Here is a 26,459-nt window from a genome sequence, read left to right on the forward strand (position 1 = left end):
TAATTCTCTATCCCTCTCCCTTCCTCTTTGTAAAAAATCAATAAAATATATTAAAAAAATATAAATACATAAAAATAAATAGAGCAGCTGCAACATTTGAATGTTGCTACTGAAGGTCAGAAGGTAGGGAAGAAGGGAATGGTGGGGTGGAGGACTGCACTATAAACTTCAAGCATAATTGTGTTTTTAAATGATGTACTCATATTCCCCTGATAAAAGTAGAACTAAAATAAAAATTAGTAGACTATAAAAACGACTGGTCCTCATAATACAAGAACATTTACAAAGAAGCTTTAACTATGACTACAGAAAAACAGAAGTGAAAAATTGAGTTTAAAAATTTACATGCCAAGTATACCCATACAAGGTTGAAACTAGCTGGGGCCATATATTTCATTACTGTGACAAAACTATAAAGCAAGCAAAACTACATAATTAACGAACAAATGTGAGGATGGTCCCTTTAATCAGTGTCTAATTCTACGATGATTTGGAAATGTGCTAATTAATTTTGCTCTGGCATCTAAACACCAGTATTATGGAACTCTATGTAAATTTAACTAAATGCCCATACAAAAGATATTAGCATTATCTCTACAATTATAAAATCATTTTTAAACAATAATGAAGCACCCCATTTCAGTTTTTTTATCTCAATTTTTATTTCGAAACTTCAGTGAAACAACATGGTATCACAGTTTTGAAATATTTTAATCTCACTATAATTTAACATTTTAAAAAATCTAGTAATTTTTGATTTTCAACAATAAAATTTATAAAAATAATTTTACATTTATAAAATGAATCATTATTTCACAATAAATTATTCCATCTTATTACATGAAAAAAGTATTGTGCTATATAAAAGGAATAACTTTATCAATATTTTGAAAATATCAGTTCCTCTCATCCAGCACTGTTGGCAGTTAAGTATACAAAAATATATTACAAAGTCCCTGACCACAGTTATTAAAACAAAATTGTTGGCAATAATTTGTAAAACATAACTGTTTAGTAAATACATGCAGATAAGTTAAAGGGTTTACTAATATGACTTTGTTTTATATTTTCAAGTTTTTTAATATATTCTAAGAGAACAACACAAAAAAGTAAGCAGAAATCTACAAATAATATCTGTATTTATAACAATCAAAAACATTCTTATTCATCACATAGAGATACCAAAGTAAATATTCAAACAATGTAAGAAAACTTTCCTCTTCTCTTTCTCTCTAAGATTTCCCAGTGACATGAAGATACCAGCTCTTGAAAGAATTTATTGATTCTATTTAACCAACGATAGCTTCTAAGGAATCATTTTCTATTTTAAGAGTTCAATTTCACTTTAAGAGCCAATGGGTTAGTTAACATTTTTATTTGTAGGGTAACTGGGGGTTATACCATCATAAGCTTAGAAACTTTGAAAGGTCCTGAAATTATCATGTAAGTCAGTCTTTCAGCTTGGGATACTTCTTTGTATCATTGATAATTATTCAAATGTTTGTTGCCTGCTTCAGACAGAGAGAGGAGGCTGGGGAGAGAGAGAGAAAGGTCATGGGTTTACAGACAACCCCTCATTTATTGTTTTTTAAGAAGCTCCAGCTTTAGATGATATCAAATAGTTTAGGGCTCCAATGAAGTGTGCTTCTCGGTCCAGAGTTAGGCATTCAGTATATCCCTGGGTTGCTGGATTGTCGAAAACCTAATAAATTAGTCATTTTGCTTCTGTTTTCACGATAACCTATCTGGTGTATCTTTTATTTTCTTTAATTTATTTAAAATATTATTTTAGGGGTAAGACTTTTATTCAAAGTACAAAAGTGGTTTCTTATCAAACTGCCAAAATTTGGCACTCAATACTTGCATGTAAATATGTGTCCTAAGTAACATGACTGATAGTATTCCATCAATAGTCAATTACATATATTTAAAAACAATAGCAAGAAGCTCACATTTTTTCATCCCACACCAAAGATTTATTCTCATGAAAGTCAACCAGACCCTGGCTTAAATGAAGCTCTCCTACTCTCCAGGTTTATGAATGTTGGTTACATTATTTAATCCCTAGGCTAAAGGTTTCTTTATAACTGAAAGATAATAAAACCTCTTTTTCAGGGTTGTTGTGAGGACTAAATGAGGCAACACGTGTGTGATAGGTGGATGGTTAATTTGTCTCCCAATATTAGTCTCCCAGAGCTGTAGTTTTGGTTGGCACAAGGCTTTCTTCCTCCTCTCCCAGTCTCCCTGGGAATTGGATGTGGGTATGTGCCAAGTCCTAGTCAATGGATGACGACTTCCAGATATTTTTTAGGATGGAGAACTAAATGTCTCTCTTGATGGAGCCACTGTTTTAGGGATTTCTTTTTTACAGTTTAACCTGTAACCTATCTGCTCAAACTAACACCTTTTATCTTAACATACATCTTCAAATACAGTCAGATCTGAAAGAATACACAGTCATCCTTGGAATGGCTATTTATATTTCTCTAAACTGAAAATAGGTATATTTAACTGTGGCCCAAAGACACTTCTTAGCCACAGGATGTCCATGAGGAATTGTTCTTCAAAGAACTATGCCCGATTTACAGTAACTGCTTTATTGTTTTCTAATTTGCAAGTTTAAAATTTATTATTTATTAAAAACGTGGTTCATTGTATATTCATCTGGGATTTCTGATATAATAATATTCTCAGTCAAAAAAGAACACTTAGTTCTGCATAACATCAACCTAAAGCAATTATTTACAGATTTAAATTAATATGACGGCAACAAATAGAAATGGTACATAAGATTCAATGGCTTAAGGCCCGGTGCTAGGGGAGCTGGGAAAACCATATGGTATAAATGTATGGAAACTCAGATATACAATGGTTGCAACTGAAGGTTTCAGACAATAGCAAAAACAAACAAAATGAGTATAAAAACAAGAAAATAGGTTACCATCTTACAACAGCACCATGAAGAAGCCTTGGCTAAGAGTTTGCCAAAAGCATATCCTGAGATTTTCAAGACTGGTAATTTTTCACATTGAAGCAGTGCTGTTCAGAAGTAAACATATCCTTACAATGGCTTTTGTTTGGAGAGAGGCTGGTGTGAAATGACTGAAGCTTGGTTTGCGGCAATTTTGTATTGTTCTTGTCCAGAGCCTTGTGGTGGGGAAGGGAGTGGGGTTTCAGGAGTTGCTAAAAAAGAATCAGAGAATTGTATGTGATGGCAACAGTCACCCTGATCCATCATCCCATTAAGTTCTGCATGATACCAATACACATTATTTTACTTTTCGTGTGTTTTTAAAGATCACACATAAAGTAGTGCTTTATATAACACTAGAGGCCCGATGCACGGAAATTCGTGCAAGAGTAGGCCTTCCTTCCTCAGGCTGCCGGCACTGGCTTCCCTCCTCTGGCCGCCAGCAGGCACCCGGGACCCGGGCTGGCTTCCCTCTGGCCCCAGCTTCATCAGGAAGGACATCCGGAAGACGACCAGTCTAATTAGCATAATGCCCTTTTATTATTATAGATTATCAGCTCACTGACATACCACTGAAGGTGCTCCCCTACCCTACCTCACCAAATAGATTTATATTGGACCAGATCATTCTTGAAAACCTTAAAGAATCCTTTTAAGGTTTGGTCTGTCTTTCTTAATAGCATTTGTGAGCATCTGATTCTCCCACACACCCAGCAGAAAAAAGTTAATGAAAAGAACGAACAGAATGCTAGTGTTTTTTTCAAATCTTAGATTTCAAGTGTTATAATTTTGTAATAAAAGTGCACATGAAATAAAATATGTTTGATTTGGCTTCCACTAACTCAACCTCATTAGATGACATCTTAAAATGAAGATAAGATACTTTTCAAGTGCTTTGAAATCTATGTTGTAGTTAAAGGCATCTGAAAAATACTGGCTGTCACACCAAGATTATTCTACTATAATTGCTCTTGTTTGTCACTGCCTCCTGTCAATGCAAAGAGCAAACCTAGTTATTTCACTGTTTAGAATAGTATTTCCTTCCACTGCAAACTTTTTTCATATTATAAAATGATCTAGGAGCTATTCTGTAATTTTTAAAAACTTAAAAGTATTTTAGTACTCATTATTATTTCATATATTCAACAGTGTAGAAAATATTTGATGATCAGACTGAAGCATTGCAAACTTTATAGATTTCTTTTCTCCAAAACAGTTACTTAAAATTTTGAAAAAAATTCTATACAAATACGAGGACAGACTCTTTTTGCTTGGTTTTCTTTACTATAATAACTTTGGTATTATTAACTATGGATTAGCAATTACTTAGGAACAACAGTTTGAAATAGTTTAATTGACAGAAGAAAAAACAAATCGCTTTAAACATTTATTTTGGGATACTTAGGGTGGATCTGAAACTGCAGAGGCCTGCTCTAAAACACCAAGAAAATATGCACAAATTAAGTTTTCCTGTATGTTTTGTTTTGGATTAAAACTATTCTAAATGAGCACAAGCAAAGCAAAGCTTTCCTTTAAATGAGTCTTATAAATATTGTCGAAAGAGGGGAAAAAATGAAAAAATGTGATGACGAGATTCTAAAAATATTAGAGGCAACAGCATGCTTTCAAACTATTAGAAAACTGGCAATTAAAAAGTAAAGAATTCAACCGCCAGCAGAATTGTTCAACCTTCGCGCCAGCTGATGCCTATAATGCTTAATGTGTTGTTAATGTTCTGAGTTTATGAATAACTGAACTTGGAGAGACACAACTCCGAGTATTTTGGTGTGATACTGAGCTTGCCTCTCTTGGCTCTTGACCACCTGTTACATGAAAATGGTAACATCTGCTTTGCAAGGATGGTCCCCAAATTATCACTTCCAGGTACACTGGGACCCGCAGGTTAAATGTGCCACCCTATCTCCAAAAATGGTATTTTTTCTAACAATTTCATTTCCGCCTCTGTCATATACTCAAAGATCTTTTGTTTTAGACGCAATTACATAGGTCTACCAATGCTTGTATACTACAGGGGAGATGTGAGAACACACATTTTTGTGGCCTCTACTTTTTTGGCCACTAGGTCGCAGTCGGGTGGTACTCACTGAGTTGTTACATTTCCTTGAACACTGAGGTAAAACAGCATTATAACGAGATATGAGTGGCTGCTGTCAATTCAGCGGGTCATACAGGTATGCATGATCATGGCATCACCGTAACTCAAGGCATCTCAGTGAGGTAGCTGGCTTAGTGTTCAGAGGAGATGGATCACAGGTAAATCTGGGATAATTACTATCAATTCAGTGGTAACTCTTGATATTTGGTCAAATAGGGATTATTATCTCCAGGATAGCTTATAGAAATAGAATCGTGTTAAATCTGCAATGATATCAGATTAAGTGAGCCACTCACAATCATTAGTATTTATATAATTATTTTAGTTTCAAAGTGTTTGCCCAAGCAGCCCTCACTGTGCACAATTCTGATATGCACGAGTCTCAGTCAGCACAGCTGATGGCACCAGTCCTGCAAAAAGCATGGCCAAGTGTCGTTAGCCTGGTAACTCCCAATGAATTGTGAGTACCGCATGACCAGGAACTTCACTGCTAATGTGTCTCCAATAATCACCTAAGTAACAGATGTCCTGTCATCAGTGACCTAGGGCATCACGTCTTTCATTCTGTCCGTATTTTATTCACATTGGCACATATTTTATTCAATTCACACACTGACAACAGAGTGTGTACTTGAGTTCCCTCCTTGCCTCCCAGTGATAAATCCACGTGACATTTTGCAAAAATAGACAATTGAAAGAGAATTGGCTAAAAAAAACCCCACACATACAACACGACTCAAGTGCAGCAAAGAAACAAAAAGTGATAATCATGGAATCAAAATTGCAATTGCACATAGTGGAGTGACAGAAGATAGCTGACCGTGGGAATGTGGGCAGGGCTGCTGTTTGAGACCCTAAATATGCTTTTAGGACCTTAGTTAGGGACACTCATCAGCGTTCAGCTTAAGTGAGGTGACTGGTTGTGTTGGAAAGGACAACGATGCCCCAGGGGAAATGAAACTGGCAAAAAACTTCACATTAAACGGATTCTCGGACATATTTCAGGACACAGAAAATGAAAAGGATCCAGCACAGGAAACATAGTCAGTAACATTATAATAACTGTGTATGGTGCCAGGTGGGGACTGAAAACATCAGGGGGAACACTTTGTAAAGTATATGATTGTCCAACCACTATGCTGCACACCTGGAACTAATGTAAAATAATATTAAACATAAACTGTAATTTTAAAAAAATAATAAAAGGAGGGGGAAAAAGAAAATGCAAAGGATAAAATGTTAGAAGCTGATCCAAACTTCAAAAGAGTAACACTCATTAAAGCACATAAAAATCCTCACTTGCTCTTACAAGTTGCAGGAGGAGGAAGCAAAAATACTGTATAAACTATGCTTCTTAAAATTTTTACAAAGAAGTAAAACTTTAATTTTCAGTGTTTCTAATGTTTTACATTACGGTGCACAAAATAAATATTAGGATTTCTATACTTTTCAACTTCCCTATATTTATTTTTTAAATTTACTTTGTTTTTCAAACTTCCCTATATTTTTCTAATGTATAGTTAAAAGGGTTCTTAATGTTTTGACAGAAATTTTTGTTCATTTGTAACTGAGGTATAATTGACATATAACATGATATGACAGACATTTTTAAAGGTCACAAGTAACCATAATTTTCCAGTGATTATTCGGGTTTCTATGCATGGCCCCAGCCTGCATAATTATTTCTATAAGCCTGCAGACCAGCAGAGCTGGGACTGCCCATATATTCTTTTCTGCTCCCAAACCCATGAAGCAGAAAGACTGAGGTACTGTTTCTCCATTTTAGGGAGCAAACTCATGCCTGGAGGATACGTGACTTGCTGAATGTCACGGTCTCCCACAGTGGAGCCCTGGAGAGGATAACACACAAATCTTGCAGTTCTGGGTACTCATAGATTCTTTCCCCCAATTCCTCTTTTTCTCAAGTAATTAAGTTTAGGACAATTTATGGTTGAAAAGAAGCCCACATACTTACAGATCTGGTCTGTATGAACCAGTGTTGACATGGGGCCTAAAAGTATGGTTTGTCCAGTTAATGGATCCTGAGACAAATGTGGATGCATCGGATGATGGAGATGGCTGACGTCATTGGAAGCACCTACAGAAGATAAAAAGATGGTGATATTTAATCAGAAATGGCGAGTTTACCTTGGAACAAATGTTTTGATTGACAACTTGAACATTGCTATTTTTGCAAAGTGCTTTTGGGGAGTTCAAAAATAAATTAATAGAACCACTGCTGTATTAAGGACAATGTCAGCTTTCACTGTACACTGGCTAGATGAATGCTGTATCATATTATGTTGTCTATTAATAATGGACCTTGTATGCTGTTTCCTGGAATCATTAGGGTGGTTGCCTGTTGTTAAGGCAATTCCAAGAATCACTTACCTCAAGTTTATAGTATTTGGGGTCACCCTAATAGCATAAACAACTTTTATTTCAGGAAGACATCATTAGGGACACATTAAGCACCAGAAAACTAAAAATAAAATAAAGCGATGTTATCAGGAAATTTAATCTAGATCAAAATGCTTTCCTAACTTTCCTAACTATTCCTGGCATTTACTGCAGTAATGAAATCTCATTTTTCCCTTCTCATTGTCTTGTGTCAATTAATTATTTCAGAAGCAAAGTGTTCATATATATAGGGTGTCCCAAAATTCACGCAAGATTTGAATTTTGCGTGAGCATTAACAACAACAACAACAACAAATAAAAGCCTAATTTTACTTGGTTTATTGAATCAGATTCTAATATCTGTTGCCCTTTGATTTCAATCCCTTCAATTTGATAAGCATTACCAAGTACCAATTGTGGCCCAGGAACAGGGACAATGAAGACCAATGAAGACCACGGCTTTGCGTATGTGCCAGCAAAGCCGTGGAGGCCATTTACCCGATGTGCTATTCCATACATAACCCTATACTGTATACTTTATGAATCAATAAAAAATTTACAATTTTTAATTACAAACCTGTGTTTTCTATCAAAATTACTTCTTGCATGAATTTTGGGACACTATACACACACACACACACACACACACACTCACATATATATGTGTATATATATGCATATACACATATTTTGGGTTAGTTTGCAATTCTGATATCTTTGAGTTTTTAAAGGAGTAAAGGCATAGAAAAATACAATGATACTTCAAGGACTACTACAAATAGGAAATATAGTTCTATTCACCACATTTGAAGGACCTGAAATTTGAGGTTATTGGGACCGTGAGGAGTTAGATGGTGGAGGCTAGTAAGAATGGGGGTTTCGTTGTGTTCATGTATTTTGTCCCCATCCAATGGGTATTGCAGACTTTCTAAATGAAAAAAGAAATTGAGTTCATTCTGTCACGGACAGAAAATAAAAGGGACAAACTTACTCGAAGTACAAGGTGGGATCCTAACAAGTAAAAGAGACTCACCACCCAGTAGCATCTCCTGGAGCAGGTTGTCGATCTTCACCATCCCGAAGAGCTTCACGAACTGGATCTGCTCGATCATCTGCCAGGTGATGCTCTGCAGCGTGGGCAGCAGCAGGAGCAGCTCCCCGAACCGCCCGCGGGAGTCGTACTGCCGGTCGTTGATATAGTCCTCCAGGCTCAGCTGTACCTGGAACCGCATGTTCTTAATCTTCATGGGGTCACTGAGCCCTTTTGCATCTGGTAAAGGAATAGAGAGGGCAGCCTGAAGATTGGATCTTAACAACGTGCGACGACAAATAGTCCAATATTAAAAAGTAGTCTTATCTTCATTATAATTATTGTTTCATGGGTCTTTGGGAACAAACCTGGATCAAAAAATACAATGGCCTTCAAACAAGCGTACTCATTGTCATCGATCTGGATTTCCTGAAACGGCCGGACCAGCTCGTCTAGGACCCGGTTGGCCACGCGGCTGATCTCGACCTCACAGCTGTTGCGCTGAATAATGTAGTTGTTTCCTGGGGGGGAAAAATAATAAAGTCATTCTGCCCCCAAATTATCAGATACTGTTTAAATTTTTACAAACCAATATTTTAAATGGCCTTCCCTTGCATTAATAATAATAGTACTTCATTTCTCAGTAGTGTTAAGTTAGAAAAACTTAAGAACACTTAAAGGATCAATAGCATTGATAATATGATCACATGCATTTTAATAGCCTCAGTCACTGTTGATAACACTAAAGTACAGGCTAATAAACAAGCTAATAATTGACAAGAGAGAAGCAAAGTATAATGATTAGCTTTCCGCTATGTCAGTTTTCTACCAGTGTCTTACTCATTAATCAGCTTAATTCAAAGCCCAAAGAATCTTTCTGGCTTAGAGTGGATTAAAAACACCATCCTTTAGTGGGGTTGGTATATGTAGGTATGACTACGATTGAGACACTTTTTAACAAACCTAAGTAGATATATTTTATTCCAATTGATAATGAGAAAGGTACTGTAGGGTCCTCTAAATGCAACAGAGCATTTAATAGAATTTGACAGCATGGTCTCTACAGTCACATTATGTGGTTTAGAATCCTGGCTCTATCCCTCACTAACCTTGAAACCTCAGCTTAACTTTCTCCACCTGAAAAATGGTACCTATCCCTTAGGGTTATTGTGAGGATTAAATGAGATAGTGCTGACCTACATATCAAAAAGTACGTACAGAATGCATATGACATAATAAGTGCTTGATAAATATTAAATATTATTATATTACATTCAATTTACTCATGTTTGGGGACAAAAATATCTATCACATAAATAGAATAAACAATTTAGTAATCATTTCATACTAGCCAGGAAAAGGTAAAGATAAAAAGCATGAGAGAGATCTTAACTCTTTCTATAGGAAATCTATGTAAGTTAAATAGGGTGGGCGGTTGGAGACTTAATGAGGACAAAAGCTTTTCCTTTGTGTCATATCTTCTCCACTCACCTTCCCTTCCACCCGCCTCCCTACTTCTGCTTCTCTGGCAATGTTATTGAATCATCAGAAATTTTCAGACACTGTCACCAAATTATTTTTAACTTGGGATGTTGCACATATCATGGGCAATGATATCATAGGAGATACACATGCTCATTAAAAATGTACCCAATAGCATATATTACAATTACCTATATTACAGTTACTAAGTAGAGAGACTCCCTAAAATGGTCACACAAGTCATTAATTCTTTATCCTGATGATTTAATTAGACTCAAGAATCTGTTCATTGAGCAACAGCTTTCTTTTACTTTTTATCTTATTACACCCTGAACGCACGCTGAACTTCCCTGCAATCAAAGCAGGAAAAACGGGACCCGGGTGAGGATATCAATTAGACCCAGTCTGTGAAAGGGGAGCACCATCTGTCAGTGTCTCAGAATGCTTGGGACACACAGAATAGATCCTGTGTAAGAATGAAGCAGGCATAATTTTTTCTTAAATTAAAAAAAAAAAACCCAACTTACCCAAAAGCAAAATATCTTTATATATCATGGATCTCTTTGTAGCTCCGAGCAGTAAATGCTCCCCTGCATGAGCTCTCAGCAGGGCCACCTTAATGAAAAATTCCAAGTTGAACAATTAATGATAAAATATGATGATTAACAGATGGTATCACATGAGTCTGGGATTAACTTAGAGTTCTTTAAGCCTAAGACTTTTTATTTATTTATTTAACAAACTATAATATTCATAGATAGTTGCCATCAGTAACCCTTCTATGTTTCTATTTGAGAATATCATAGAGTTTAACTTTTCAAAATTTCTAAAACTAATGAGTCAATGTCATTAGTCAGCAAACACACAAACAAACAAAAAGACTCAACAGAACAACTAAGTGTTCTGGAATGAAGTAAAATCAAACCAAGCAGTGTTCAAACTCTGGCTTGGCCACGTACTACCTGTTTGATCTTGGGTAAACCAACCAGTTGTTTGGGACTCATTTGTTTTCATCTACCCAGTAGAAGTAGTGAACAAAATTTCAAATTCTAGACATGAGGATTACATGAGAAAATACATGTAAAACACAATCTCTTACATATAATAAACTGAATAGACAAGAGCGAAGTGAGGGCCTGTGACATGGTGAAATGAGAATGGTGAGTCGGACTGCTAACACACTCAAGACTGAACCCATAATTCCTTGCACTAAGCTCTGAACTGAGTTTCATGCATATACTTCATTGCCTACTGACTATCACCACTAGAGATAACAGGAAGCGTTTCTAATTTAACACTTCAAAGTAATGCTTCTCCAACATCTTCATCCTTGTCCAACATGCTTGTTCACGATAAAAACAGGACTCCAGTTTGATTCTTCTCTAATGGCCCAGCAAATCCTATACCACCCAGGCCAAAGCCTTTGCTTTTCTTGCCCTGGCCTTCACAATATACTCCAAGAACCTAACAGGTATTCTTGCTTCCTTCCTGGTTCCTCCATCCTAAGTTCCTCCATTCTAAGTCCTTCTTGACAGCGCTACCAAGATGAGATTCGTAAAATAATCATCACTTAATATCACTCCTCTGCTGAAACCGCCTCACTGGTTTCTTATTGTCCTTAGAATAATATCCAAACTGCTTAACCAAGGCCTCACAGGTTATAGCTCAATGCTTTGTCCCCCATGCACCCTGCAACATTTCTGCCTCCCTCAGAGTCTGTGAAGATACTCTTTCTGTACCGGAATGCTATCTTTCTCCTTGATCTTGGTATGATTGGCTTCTTGTCATCCGGGTCTCAGGAAAAATCTTCTCTGATCCCCAATTTAAAGTATCTGCTACCACTTGACCCCGAGTCATTGTCCAACAATTCATCCCATTTCATTTTATAGGCTTTATCCCCACCTAGAATCAACTTACTCATAATCTGTATGTCTTTTATTGTCTGTCTCTCCCAAATAGAAGGTAAACTTTATGAGAAAAATGATGCAATCTGAATTTTTACTTGCTGAATGCTCACAGTTGCTAAAACTGAACACTAGTCCTAATACATGCGTTTGGGTGAATTTACTGAGTGAATTGATATAGTATTCAGTTTTAAAAACTGTTAAATGGAGGTTATAAAACTTATGACACAGAGCTCCTGAGAGCATTAAGCAAAAGAATCTAATGTATAAGGCAACTGAAAGCTAATTCCCCAGTGTCTTATCCACGATAGACATTGGCAAGCCATGGCTATTAATGCTATATTGTTAATATTAAAGTCTGAGCTCGTAAAGAAAAATTGTTTTTTGACAGGTTACTGGAATTCAATTTCTCAACTTTTTTAATCACTATCTTCATATTTAAGTCAGCAACTTTTAAAGAGGAGTGATAGTAAACATATAAAACTGATAAATAACATAACCCTACTTATATGGCTTGGGGTGAGACAAGGAGGTTTTAGCAATTTAGCATTATTCACTGTGAAACAACCTTCCGAGCCAAGCTATCTTTATGATATGTCAATAACCATGACTCATAACAGGAAGGCAGTTACAGAACATTTTGAGAATGATTTCAGATTTCACAAGATTTTTTTTTTTTCGTCACCAAGCGAAATGCTCTCCTAGAAATGTAACTAAACTTCCTATGATTACTTTTTTTCTGGTTGTATAAATATTTTGTCCTTTGAATTTTAAACAATTGCACCTTTCCCTTTTATTGTTTTTGTTTTTGTGTGTCCGTGATAAAGAACACTGGTCAGAGAATGTAAGATACAAGGGATAAACTACATATCCTGGCTTATTCAATGTTCAGGAATTGGAAATTTTCAAATTGTTTTCATCTACAAGATATTATATACTGTTTAGATGGAAGAGTTCAAAATGAATCTGAAACTAGTAATCTAATTTTCATAGACTAATTAAGAAACTAAAGCTTTTAGCTAATAATTAAAATGTCTTAATGTACGTATGACAAAGCATGAAAATATATATGTATTAGGAAAAATCATTATATCTGAATTTTCTCGATTGCTCTGTAGATTTCAGATCATGATTCTACAGATTTTTTTGCTAGACATACAATTTTTATACAGTAACGCTAGAATAAAATTGTCAATATACAAGGCAAAATTTTATATGTTAATTGTACAATATGTCCACAAAGATACCAATACACCTGTATGGTTTCCTCTAGGAGTGGCCTGGAATTTCTGAGAAATTTCACGGGTTCCTTCACTAAACACCCAGACACAATAGTGCACCATTAACCTCCCAGGCATTTTCTCTGCAATCCTTTGTCTCACAATGGCAGTTACTTGCTATCTCTCTCAAGTTTTTAAAAAAATGTATGTTTTTAATTGATTTTTTACTTTTTAGAGAGAGAAAGGGGGAGGGATAGAAAGACAGACACATCAATGCAAGATAAACATCCACTGGCTACCTCTTGTATGCCTTCTACTGGGGATCAAGCCAGCAACCCGGGCATGCACCCTGACCGGGAATCAAACCAGGGACGTCTTGGTTCATGGCTTGACTTTCCACCACTGAGCCACACCAGCTGGGCTCACGTAAGCCTTTTACACTCCAAGAAGGGATTAACTGTCCTGCTCAACTTTATCAAATCAATAAATATGCAAGACCTAAAACAGGAGTTAAACAGCTGTGCCTCTGATGGAACAAGGAGGTGAATGGATAAGAAAACCAATCTTTTTCTCATGAGATAACTTCACCTTTGTCAAATAGGGTAAATATATTATAAACATAATTAAAAGAACACAAAAAAACTGGGCAAAGTTAAAAAAAACAGGTGTGTGGTTTTTTTTTAAGCATTCAGAATTTAACTTCTACCTGATCATCCAGCGGTAACTCGCAGAAGGCAGGGATATATTTTGCCCATTCAACCAAGACCAAGAGCTGCTGTTTCATAGATTCACAGACATCACCAATGTTTGCAATTTTCTTCACATTTATGTCTGTGCTCACACCAGGGCTTGAGGCTGACATCTAGCATGAACAAGAACATTATGTTAACTTCTCATTTAAAACAAGACATAACCAATACTCCTCTTTTTTCTATGAATGCCATTGAAGTGGCGCTATCATTGTCACAGTCTCTTGAAATACGCTAAATATTTTTAAATTGAGAACTGAAATACCTTTCAGTACAAGTTTAATTGAAAACATTCCCTGCATAGCACATACTGTGGGAGCACTATCTTATTTTATTGGACACAATTGTAGAAAAAGTTACCCAACTTTTTGAGAGTGCCATAAGCTAAACTGACTATACAAAGAAATAACAGAGTATTTATATGAAATATGCTCTGTGGTTTCCTTTTTCATTAAAAAGTGGTATTTCCATTAAAAAATCCATCTTTAATTTGTTGAAAATATTTACAGTGGATAAAGTTTAACCAACTGGGAGAAAGGATTTAGATGAGAAAGAAGAAGTTTTATGTTCTGCACTAAATAGAAACCAGTAGAAATAAAGTCAAGAAACCAACCTTTGACTTAGCATCATTAAAAAGCTTAATCTAATAATAATTTTTACAACTCTATATGATTTTGAACTCTATAAAAATATAAGTGGCGTCAAAATGCCCTTCTGCAAGTTCTTATGAACTTTTCTGCACTTTCTGAATGTGTGTGTACGTGTCTTTCTGTAGTGCGTGTGTCCTTCCTCACACCTCCTTGTAAGCCATTCTCTAAGCACTTTATAGGCCATCAGGTAATCTGCAAGCAATGCTGATGATAACGGTGAGGTTAACCTCATCATATTACCCTTGTGTTATCAAAAACGAAAGTAGCTGCACTGACTCATTATAGAGCTGGATTAATAGTTAGCTATTTCATAATTTGCTTTATAATAGAAAAAATATCACTAACATTTCTAATAGAAGCAATGTTAAAATAAACTGTCTGAAAGGGTTTGTTTAGTTGATTCTTCAGCCACTGTTACTTATGTAGATAACTAATGTCCTAGAACTGATATTCTCACGCTAGAAACTTCAACTTTCTCTTGCGCTTTTCAAAATCTGGCTCTTTCCTTAAACACCTATTTCCAAAGCAGGTGCCAAGGTGAGTTCTTGAGTCTAGAAACTGTTTGTAAGGAAGGAAGCTCTGATGATCCGTCTCAACCAAACTCCCCAAAAGTTGTGATAACTGATTTTACACATTCAACCAACAAAACGAGATTCTCCCCCCAGAGCCAAGCCCTGTGCACACATGAAGTATTTCAAATGAACTTTGTAAACAAATGTATATTCTACAACCTTCCACTGAAATACATTTCATCGTCCCATTCATAAATTGGAACTGGTCCAGAAAACATCACAGTGAAGTCAACAGTTCGACCAATATTTTCAAAGTAAAACTCTTGAATTTGCATACACGTGATTTAGGTTAGTAATGAGCACATTTGAAAAAAGTTAGATTATTTCAGCATTACACCTAAACAGCCATTTGATTCTATAAGCAGGGTGGGATGCTGGTCCATTTGATTCTATAAGCAGGGTGGGACGCTGGTGCGAGGTGGGTACCTGGCGAGACCGCATTTCTGCCTGTGCCAGCGTGTTAATGGAGGGGATGTTGGTGCCATCAAAAGTGCTTCTTCGGGTGCTGATTCGATCACGTTCATTCTGCACAGCTAGGGGAGAAAAATCACAATGTCTATTGGTCGCTTCTCTTCACTACGTGTCACAAAATAAAGTATGGAAAGTGAGAAGGGATGTTTCTAAAAGACCTGGAAATGTAGAGAAGTGTGACTGAAGACACTTCTCATTCTGTGTCACTTTTGAAGACAGAGCCAGGCTTGTCACTTGAGCTCAAAAAATATTGCCTGTTGGGATTTCATGACGGCATGCATGTTAGAAAGTGTTGGGTCAGCCAGTTCAGGCGTGCTGTATTTCGGTAAGATGGTTTTCCAAACTCTTAGAGTTAATAAAACCGTGAGGTAACTGGAGGAAGAGTATCTATCGCCCATGAGATTGACCAGGTCAAAGAGAAGAGTGTATTCACTATCAGAGATATGAGTCAAGTTGAAACCTCCATTTTCTTATTCTTCTAAGCCATGAGCAAAAATGGAAAGAAAATTTAGTTTAGTTGTGGTGATTTTAAGATTGCAATCGTATGATCTCTTAGGAAACAATGTTCTTGGGAAAGTTTACAACATGAATCAAGCCAAAGGCACAGCAGGTAGCACGTCTCTCCTGAGAAGACTGAGGCTGGAAACGCAGCATTTGGGAAGGTGAAACAACCCCCCTATTATAGAAAAGACTTCGAAGAGGGAGCTAGATCAACCTTTTTTCAGTAGAGGAAGAAAGAAAAATGTGTATCCCCAAATTCCTCATTGAAAACTAAAATTCGCAATAAAATTTCCTAAAACTAATAAGGATGAATAGAGGGGGTTTGACTTGTGTATTTGTCACACAAAGAGGAACAGAGGTCACATGTTAAAAGTTGGATTTCAAAACTTAGGAGGTAAAATTATCTCTGTTAACCAAAACAAGTCCGGTAGCCCCTAAATTATTTAAGTTAATGCTCTGCCCTGTTCTGCTGGGAGGATGAAACATTGAACTATCATCATTTTTAATGCAGTTATTTTTTTTTATTTAAAAAACTAATTTCTGCCCAGCCAATGTGACTCAGTGGTTGAGTGTCCACTCATGACCCAAGGGGTCACCAGTTCGATTCCTGGTCTGGGGCATGCCTGGGTTGAGGGCTCAATCCCTATGTTTCTCTTTCATGGATGTTTCTATCTCTTTATTTCTCTCCCTTCCTCTCTCTCTAAAATTATAATTATAATAAACAACTTTATGTTTTAAAAATTCATGAATTTCTATGCTAAAATCTACTATCTATCCAAACATACTATTAACTATCAACTTATTAATTTGGAAGAGAAAACACTGAACTTTTTGCCTTTAAGAGTGAGTAGATTTTAAGTTGGAATAAATCAATATTTTATTTTAAAATCTTACTTACTGGTAGCTTATCCTTCTCTTTTTTCATTTCTTTCTTTCTTTTTTCTTTTTTTTTTTTTTTTTTTTTTTTTTTTTTGCAGAAATTATCATTGACTTTCAGCCTAAACTAATGAAATACATTTAGGGAGATAAAAATAAAAATGTAAGTTATGCTTTTATGAATTGAACTTACATTATCAATCTTTAAAAAAAAATGCTAAAATATTTCATGGACATTTGTAACCTTCCTACTGCTAAAGTTTTCAACAGAAAACCATATTTATATATATTTCCACCTTAAACTGGATATGATGCTATCATTGTAAATAAGGGAAATATAACCACGCTAAAATCCAAACGTTACTTCCTAATGTATTTAGAAAATACTAATGTATTATTCTGTGAATAGTAGATGATATAATTTCACTATTTTTGAAAATAATTCATATAAAAAAGGGTAAAACTCTTAAAGGAAATAAAGGATGGTGATCTGCAAGTGGAGATGGGTGAAAATGATGGGAAAAGTATATAATCAACCCATAAACTATCTGATATGTGACTAGATATAAACCATTTTTAAAAATAGTTTATTGATTTTTAGAAAAAAGGGAAAGGAGAAGAGAGAAACATTGATGTGGATCGATGCCTCCTGCACACCCCCTACCAGGGACGGAGCCTGCAACCTGGGCATGTGCCCTGACCTGGAATAGAACCAATAACGTTTTGGTATAGAGGACGATGCCCAACCAATTTAGTCACACTGGTCAGGGCAGGCATAAGTCATTTTTAAATAGGAAAGTGCCTCTCCTTTAACTCTGGGAACTTTCATTTGCCTTCTTTTTTGAGACTAGCAACCTGAACAAAACTATTGAAACTTTGGTCTCTTTAAAATATTCAGTGTCAAAAGAAAAAAACAGCTATGTTCAAGACAGGTTTGATAGATCTTACATTTCTAAAGAATAGTGATTTCATTCCATTAATTTCTTTATAGTTTATGAAATAGTTCTGAAAACTATCTCTGTGTATATGACCGGCACAGGAATGTGGAAAAAACTGATATGCATAAATCTTATAGTGACTTTTGCTTGCCAAACGTTTAAATGTGTTCAATACCTTTCTAAATTAACCTTAGTTAGGCTGTAGGATAATATAACCAGATTATTTAATATATTCAAAATGAAATTGTTCACACTAAAATAGAGTATCCACTCTGTTTCTGTTCCTCAATAGAAGACAAGCTCTGCGAGGGGGAGAAATATTCTATTATGCTAACTACTGAAACCTCAGCACCCAGAACAGTGTTGGGGAAGTAGCAGTGCTCAATAAATATTTGTTAAATAAATACATGAATGCATGCACAGTCCTTGTTCAGTTAATGTTTATAAAATAAAGGTATTCAATCTTATTAACAGTAAAAATGTGCTTAAAAATACAGTTATAATTTCAACTGATTAATAGATATTGGCCATCTATTTTTTGAACAAGATGTTGGAATGTTACTTAGACAACAGTTTTGTTGACAGGTGTAACACAGCAGTAAAAAAAATGGCATCTGGTTTAGTCATCAGATAGAAACTGGGTGTTAGTTCCTTGGGTAAATCCTTAAACTCAAGGAACCACAGATTCTTCATTAAGAAAAATCAGAACTCATGTGAAAATGTTATTATGATGAAATGAGAATGTGTGTATAACACTCTTCATTGATAATGTTAAGTATCATTATTATGTTATATGTTACCTTCTTTCTTCATTCCTGCTCTAAAACACTTTCTTAATCGACAATATCTGCATTGATTTCTTTTGTCCTTGTCAACAACACATTGCCGACTGAACCTATAATATTAAAAAAAAAGATGTATTAATTTTTCAGATAATTATTTATGGAAAGAAGCAAAGAAACAAACAAATAGACTTTAAATAAGTATGCCCAAATTTGGCCCAATAGAAAGAATGTATAAGAACAATTAACTGAACGCTCATATATAATTCAAAAACAAAACAAAACAAAACAAAAAAAGAACAATAAACTGACTTTTCCAGATTGTGAACATTTGTAGCTTTCCTCCTGCTATCATTTCTAACATAAAACCATGATCAGCACATACATGGGAATACAAGCCTCACCTCCCATGTAGCCTTTAGAATAAAATAAAACTGAATGACAGTGCGCATGGTCATTTCTATCATGAGTCATGAAAGCCAAACCTAGTTTAAACATCTTTGACATATAAATCTCAATTGCCTGTTGCTAAAGGTTTTCGGTGTAATGGAGACTATATCAGAACTTCATTCCTTTGCACTTTCATGTTTTTCTCATTGTAAATATTTTTCAACTTATTTTAAATGTGCTTCACATCCAATTAAAGTTTACTCTAAATAGATGCCCAATTACATGTCAAGAACAGCACTGAGTAGTCTCTGCACAATTAGATATCACCTGACATCCACTAAAATGGCTCTAATTAGGAAAAAAAATAAGACAATACCAGTATTGATGAGGATGCATAAAAACTGAACTTTCCCACATCACTGGTCATCATATATAATGCTGCAGCTGCTTAGGGAGAAAGTTTGGCAGTTTTTTAAAAAGTTAAACATAGAGTTATCTTATGATCCAGCAATTCCACTCCTAGATATCAACCCAAAAGAAAGAAATCATATGTTCACACACACACTTGTACACAAGTGTCCACAGCAGCATTATCCTAATATCTAAAAGGTGAGGACAACCCTAATGCCCATCAGTTGATGAATAGATACCTAAAATGTGGTTCCCACACACAATGGATATGATCAATAACAATGAACAGGAATGGAGTTCCAAAAAAAGCTAGGACTTGGCTGAACCTTGAAAACACTATTTTAAATGAAAGAAGTCAGACACAAAAGGCCACACAGTATATAATTTTACTTATATCAAATGTCCAGAAGAGGCAAATGTGTAGACACAGAAAGTAGACTACTGTGTGCCTCATATTGGTGGAGAGGAAGTTGGTGGGAAAGGGTAAGAGGTTTCTTTATAGGATGATGAAAATGTAGTGATCGATTGTAGTGATGATTGCAGCTCTGTGGACATACTAAAAAAAAACTGAATTGTACACTTAAAAAAGAAAAGGAGTACCATTTCTGGAATTAGACCTGAAGCTTGATTCCCAGGTCTACCATTCTTGATAGGATTTGGCAATGTAACTGAACACCCACTCACACACACCCCAGTTAATTTGCAATTGTAAGATAGGGAGGGCCTGCTGTAAGAGATTGTTATGTGAATGTACTTTAAAGACTTTGGGACAAATATTAAACAAATAGTAAGCAATAACATTTCTTTAAAATTCTGGCTTAATATTATCCATATGTATATCTCTGATTACTTGTGGTTGATTAGTAACGATGAGAATAAAATAATATATTTTGTGACCTATATAAAATATTTCTTCTAGAAAAATATGAATGGCTACTAAATATGAAATGAGTATAAAGCCTATTATCGATGAACTGAGCTGGAAGAGAGACATACTTCCTGGATGAGGAAAAAAATCATTGTTCATTTGAGAATACATAGCTGAGGAGACTCAGGAGAGAGGGCCAGGTTACCAACAATCACAGCAGGAGAACACATTCAATTAACATTAAACTAATGCAAAATGGAATACATATGTATTAAGCACCTACTGTGTATAAGATCCTGGTGTAGGGATTAAACAGAGAAATGTTATCTATCTCTTCCACTCAAGGAAACTATAACCTAGTAGGGTACACATACAAGTTTACAGACAACCATAATAAATAACCTAATGTGAGAAGTATTGAGGCAGTAATTTAAAGTGCTTGAAAGGGCAAATCCAACTTCAGTGTTTTGGAAGAGTTAGAGAGAAAATGAAATTAGTAAATCTAAGAGAACGGATAAATTTAAAACCAGCAAAATGTGAGTTTTAAAAAAAACTTTATGATCCTAAATTTGTATCAATATAACAATTTTCCAAATGGAGAATTGTAGCATTTGCTTAAGAGCAAAATATGTAAAGAAGGCCAAGGTGGTAGCAATACTCATGAAGGGAAAGTGTGAGTCAACTCTACATGTTGGTGGAATCTCTTCTGAATTTCTAAAAGTTGCTATGGTAACACTCCTTTCCTACTTTTCTCAGATAGGAAGCATGGACATCTTGAAAGCCCTTTATGCTACTGATAAACTCTGATTCTTAAAAGTTTTTGATGGATTTTGTTGTTTGGATTGTTATTTTTCATATCTATGGATTTCACCTTTGACAGAACACATGACTCAAAAAAGTACTGTTTACCTGTTATTTTGTATTTATTTTTGTTGATGACTTTGGAAATCTACATTGGTCTACATTTTATCTTTGGAGTTTTGCTGTTTATAAAAGCAAGATCTATCTAAATATTATTTTTTGTTTACCAAAAAGGTGTTAAAGTGAATGATTTACATTTTTTTACATACTAAGGTTTCCTGGAAAAATTACTAGAAAACACTAGTTAAATATTTGGAGAGTTATGTATTAACTTTTCCACACCCTTAGAAATCAAATGGCATCACACTGGAAAAGAATTAACTTCTTCCCAGGCACAATCTGCACTCAAGAACTGTCATTCTGAACACTCATTGTGACATATCTAACCCTCAACTGTGCTATGACATTGACTAGATATTCAAACAGAAAAGCCAGCCTACTAGAAATGTGGGACACATAACATATAGTTTTAGATAAAATGTTAAATTCAATGGCAAAATTGTGGCACAAGAAATAGATTTAAAATTTTAGAACTGAAAATATAAATTCATCCATTAACTTAAAAAAGCTAAAAAATGCTACCAAAGTCATCCGTACTTTTCTAATTTTGTTTGAAAAAATTCAAGATACAATGATGCTTAAAAGAATACCAATACTTGAAAAAGGATGAAAACTGTGAAGCCATTGAAATGCAGATTTAAGTATGCCTATTGGCATATGAACATGTGGTAAAACAATAAAGAAATACCAGGAAAAGACAGGAAACTTCTGACAACAGTCACCTCTGGGAGAGAGGGGAGAAAGAGAAAGGCGTCCACTGGGCTCCAACTATATTGGTCTAAGTTGAGTGATAAGTATGTGGAATTTTTTATATACGTTGTCATAACTCTGGACATTTCATAAAAGAGAACCACCTTGGTGAACGCGCGTCCTGCTCACACACCCACACATCCTCATTCTTAAAGCAGCTTACAGACTGTGCTCCGAGGGCTACAGAAATAGAAAAGCTCTGAATTGTGTTCCCTTCTTGCATGCCTTTTGAAACACCTCTGCAGATGCCTTTGCTAAAAGGAGCGTTTCAGGTACCTGCACGAATACACGTGGCTCTTGCGAATGCTGCGTCTGAAGAAGCCCTTGCACCCGTCACAGCTGGACGCTCCGTAGTGCTTCCCTGTGGCTCTGTCCCCGCATATGGCACACAGACAGTTGACCCCGTTGTCTGCGGTATTCATACTTGTCGTCTCTGGGGCAGAACTATCTGTTCAAAAAAAGAGGGTGGAGTAGAGTTTGAGTCAGTACTGAGTCTTTCTAGTTAAATCACCCAACTAAATATTCAGAGGCTTGAAACAGTCCACTCTGGGCTTCTTGGAGGCCCCACAAACTGCTTCCTTTGAACCAATGGCTGATTCTGCCAGTCTTCATCCGTTCTCCCCTCTGACTATTAAACATTGGGACACTACAGGGCTCAGTCCCCCAACCACACTCTTTCTCAAGGGCAGCTTATCTAGTACCACAACATTACATATTATCTGTATGATTAACAACCCCAAATTTTATCTCCAGCCCCTATGTCTCCCACAGGCATCAGGCTGAAATGCCCAAATACTTATTTAACAACTTTACTTTGACATTTAAGAGGAATTTTAAGTTAATGTATAAAAACAGAACACCTTGATTTTCCTTCTAGAACATGTTATTCTTTCAGTTTTCCATACAGGTCTATAGTACCATCCAGAACCTAAGGCCAATACCTACGAGTCTTCAATGGATTCTCTCCTTATCACTCATACCCAATCCAATAGTAAAGTCTGTATTTAAAATACTTAGAGAATCCATAACTTTTCTCCTTTTTACAATGGCCACCCTTATCCAATTGACCATAATCTTTCCCCTGGGTCATTGCAATAGCCTCTGTCCAAGTTCTCTCCTTTCATCCTTGCTCCCTACTGTTCATTACTCCAAAGCCCCACAGCGCTCCTGGTATAAGAAAGCCACATCTTACCAGCCTTCTGCATCCAACCCTTAGATACAGGTAAGTAACACCGTGGCTTCTGAAGCTCCGTGGATAGAGCCCCTTCCCACCTCTCCCATTCCACCATCTAGTACTATCTATTTTTCACCCTGTTCACTGACCACCAGCAAGGTGGCCTTTTTACTCCTTGAAGTCTTTTTCTATCTCAGAGCCTTTACATTTGCTATTCCTTCAGCCTGGAAGGAGAGTTCTTCATCACAAGTATCTTCCAACCGGTTTTCCAGTTTCTGTTCTACTCGCTCATTTTCTGTGAAATATTCTCTGAACTTCCCAGAGTCACTTCCCATCTTCCCTTCAAGTAGAACCTAGAACTCTAATTATTTAAAAAATAATAATAATAACTGATTTATTGTCTCAAATTATATTCTGTAATGGTCTGCCCATTTATTATCCATCTCTGTCTGTAGAATACAAACTTTGTGATGGCGGAGCATTTATCTGTCTCATCCACCCTCACTGTCTTCTAGCTCTAAGAACTGTGCCTGGCATAAAGTGGGATCTACTATATAGTTATGAAGAAAGAGGCTTTAAAAATCCACAGATGATTTTACTTAAGTATTTAAATGAGTTAATGTTGTTGACTACATCTTAAAAAATCTGTATGTACTCGCCCTGGTCTATGTGGCTCAGTTAGTTGGACATTGTCCCAGTCAGGACACATGCATGCGTTGCGGGCTCAATCCTGTGAGGGTGTGTATAGGAGGCAGGCAATCAATGTTTCTCTCTTCCTCTCTCTCTCCCTTCCTCTCCCTCTAAATAACAACAAAAAATGTATTTTTTTTAAAAACCACTCCATGGGGCTTAAAAAATCTGTATGTACTTAAAAGATACTGAATATCTAAGGTAATATTTTTAATTTATATAACTGTATAATATTAATATAACAATTCATTACTACATCTCCAAAATAACAAAAGATAAAATGAATGGTTGTCATGTCCCAAGTACATTCTGTAACAACATAAATTTTCCATTTACTAATATTTCTGAGTAGACAGACATAATCTATACATATAAAAGCCTAAGCTGTTACGACAGAATGACCAAATGACCAGTCGCTATGATGCGCACTGACCACCAGGGGGCAGACACTCAATGCAGGAGCTGCTCCCAGACTGCAGGCCCCAATCGCCAATGGGGCCTGCTGGCCAACATTCTGGTCCCTCCCCCCGGCCGGGCCCCCAGGCTGGGATGGGGATCCCGGGGTGGGTGGTGGTGGACGCGGCCCTTTCCCAGGGAGGCTGAGGGCCGGCTCACTCCTTGGGGCCGGTGGCCAACCTCCCAGGTCCCTCCCACCGGCTGGCAGGTCCTGATCACCAGATAGGGGCTGGGCCCTGGGCTGGGACAGGGAACCGGGGGTGGGTGGTGGGCCAACGCAGGTGGCGAGGGAAGGAGCAGGGAGGCGGGGAGGTAGGGAACTGTGCAGTGGCGGTGCATGGGCGGCGAGAGAAGGAGGAGGCAAGGAACCTGATTGATCCTGATCGCAGGCCAGGCCTAGGGACCCCACCCGTGCACGAATTTCGTGCACTGGGTTTCTAGTCATATGTAATTTCATCAAGTTAAAAAAATAATAAGAATATGCTTAAGGTTAACCATGTGACTTTTAGTACTCAAATGTAAGAATTTTTCTTTTTGTAACATAAAAAAAATAGATACTAGAAATAGGCAGCTAGAAGTATTTTAGAATTGACAGCATTCTATGATTATATGAAAATACGAAAAAATTCAACACTTATCATTGTCTTAGAGACACACATCCAAGGCCTCCACAAGCCCGGGCTGTGTGAGGGCTGCCAGGCTTTCAATGGGCGAGTGATAACCCCAAGTGAACTGTAACTGAGTGACTCGAGAGCGGCTGTGGGTGGAGCCGTAAAGCTGTAAGCTCCTTCAGCAGCTTTAAGTTTAATGTCATACTCATATGTTATTAACATTATTAGAAAAAAACAAGTCCAAAAACATTTTGAAAAGTCAATTATTTTAGTAAATACTTATGATATGCCTATCTCTACTATTAGCAATCGATAGTCTTTTTTTTAAAATCATGATTCTACTGAAATAAATAATACTCTGTTAAATATCTCTCATCAAATCTAAACATAAGGAACCAAAACAGTGACTTTCTAAGATTTGCACTATTGGTTCATTTTAACTCTCTTTGTGCTAAAATTTCAGAATTCATCTTCTGACAATATGTAATACTTGTTCCACCAATAATACAACATAGAAGAAAATTAAGATAATCTGAGTATGTTACATTCTCAATTCTGAACTAAACACACAGACACACACATACACACACACATTTTCCACACTACACATAATTACTAGGTTTTAAGAGTTCTATCAATTATAACTGATCTTAGACAATATTTTTACTTAAAAAATAAATTTAAAGTCAATGGTAAGCTGTATTATAAAAAGACCTGAACCCTAAACAACTCATGTCTTATTTAAAGTTAAAATGTTACAGTAGATGCATACCAAGAGCTTTTGAGGCTAAACATTAGCTTGTCAAGTGGGGTTATAATATAAACCTTTATTTCTTTTCATATTTGTGTGCAATGCAAAAACTTGGTAGTAATTTTCAATGCAGTTTCTCACTGGCAGCAATGAGAACTGGAATAATGAAGTAGGGGGCAACTAGGAAAACTGTCCAGTGTTCTACGGAAACTCTGTCCTATTTGTCATCTAAATATTGCCTAGAAAATATACTTTACAGCCAATCTGCCAATGTTACTTATTACTGTGATTTACAGTAAACAAAATAACTCTTTTTACCTAACTGGGCCATGACAGAATTCTGAGGTTACTTTATTAAGCATAGCTAGGCTTTTTCTATCGCAAACATAGAATGGGCAGAGCATTATTAATTTAAAATTTGTGATGAAGTCCAGAGGCTCAGATGTATGGCTTTAAAATGTGAGTCCCAATGTATCTCGCATTAAAGCCTGGGACTACCACCCTGGGAAGCTCACTCTGACTTCTCCCACTATACTTACTTAAAAATATATATTTATAAGCAGATGAGAACTCACCATTTGAATTATACAGAATCTGCATGGTTTCAAACTCCAAGGTTGTATACGTTGGGTCCAAAACTTCACTGTAATTTGCCATATCCATGTCCAGGATCGGTTCCGATACCCTCATCATTGACTTAGAGACACACATCCAAGGCCTCCACAAGCCCGGGCTGTGTGAGGGCTGCCAGGCTTTCAATCGGGGAGTGATAACC

The 26,459-nt window shown here is 36.3% G+C and overlaps 1 protein-coding gene across 3 annotated transcripts in view; it reads right to left on the reverse strand.

The window, feature by feature from the left end:
• Positions 1-1,122: 1,122 nt before the first annotated feature.
• The window catches only part of HNF4G (hepatocyte nuclear factor 4 gamma), a 90,239-nt gene continuing 64,902 nt past the window's right edge, over positions 1,123-26,459 (reverse strand). The window contains exons 1-10 of one of the 3 annotated variants that reach the window (XM_070392116.1): positions 26,260-26,418; positions 22,279-22,450; positions 18,681-18,775; positions 15,521-15,627; positions 13,830-13,985; positions 10,527-10,614; positions 8,886-9,038; positions 8,521-8,757; positions 7,063-7,185; positions 1,123-3,183 (exon numbers count right to left, since the gene is read on the reverse strand). In XM_070392116.1, coding sequence (XP_070248217.1) covers positions 3,062-3,183; positions 7,063-7,185; positions 8,521-8,757; positions 8,886-9,038; positions 10,527-10,614; positions 13,830-13,985; positions 15,521-15,627; positions 18,681-18,775; positions 22,279-22,450; positions 26,260-26,395 — 1,389 coding nt within the window. In that variant the 5' untranslated portion in view covers positions 26,396-26,418 and the 3' untranslated portion in view covers positions 1,123-3,061. Of the gene's footprint in view, positions 3,184-7,062; positions 7,186-8,288; positions 8,416-8,520; positions 8,758-8,885; positions 9,039-10,526; positions 10,615-13,829; positions 13,986-15,520; positions 15,628-18,680; positions 18,776-22,278; positions 22,451-26,259; positions 26,419-26,459 lie in introns of those variants that run through there. The other 2 variants (XM_070392117.1, XM_070392118.1) reach the window with 2 other exon arrangements.

The sequence above is a fragment of the Myotis yumanensis genome, unplaced genomic scaffold (genome assembly GCF_028538775.1).
Source record: "Myotis yumanensis isolate MYYU_CA2020_CCGP unplaced genomic scaffold, mMyoYum1.0.hap1 SCAF_15, whole genome shotgun sequence".
Classification (NCBI taxonomy): domain Eukaryota; kingdom Metazoa; phylum Chordata; class Mammalia; order Chiroptera; family Vespertilionidae; genus Myotis; species Myotis yumanensis.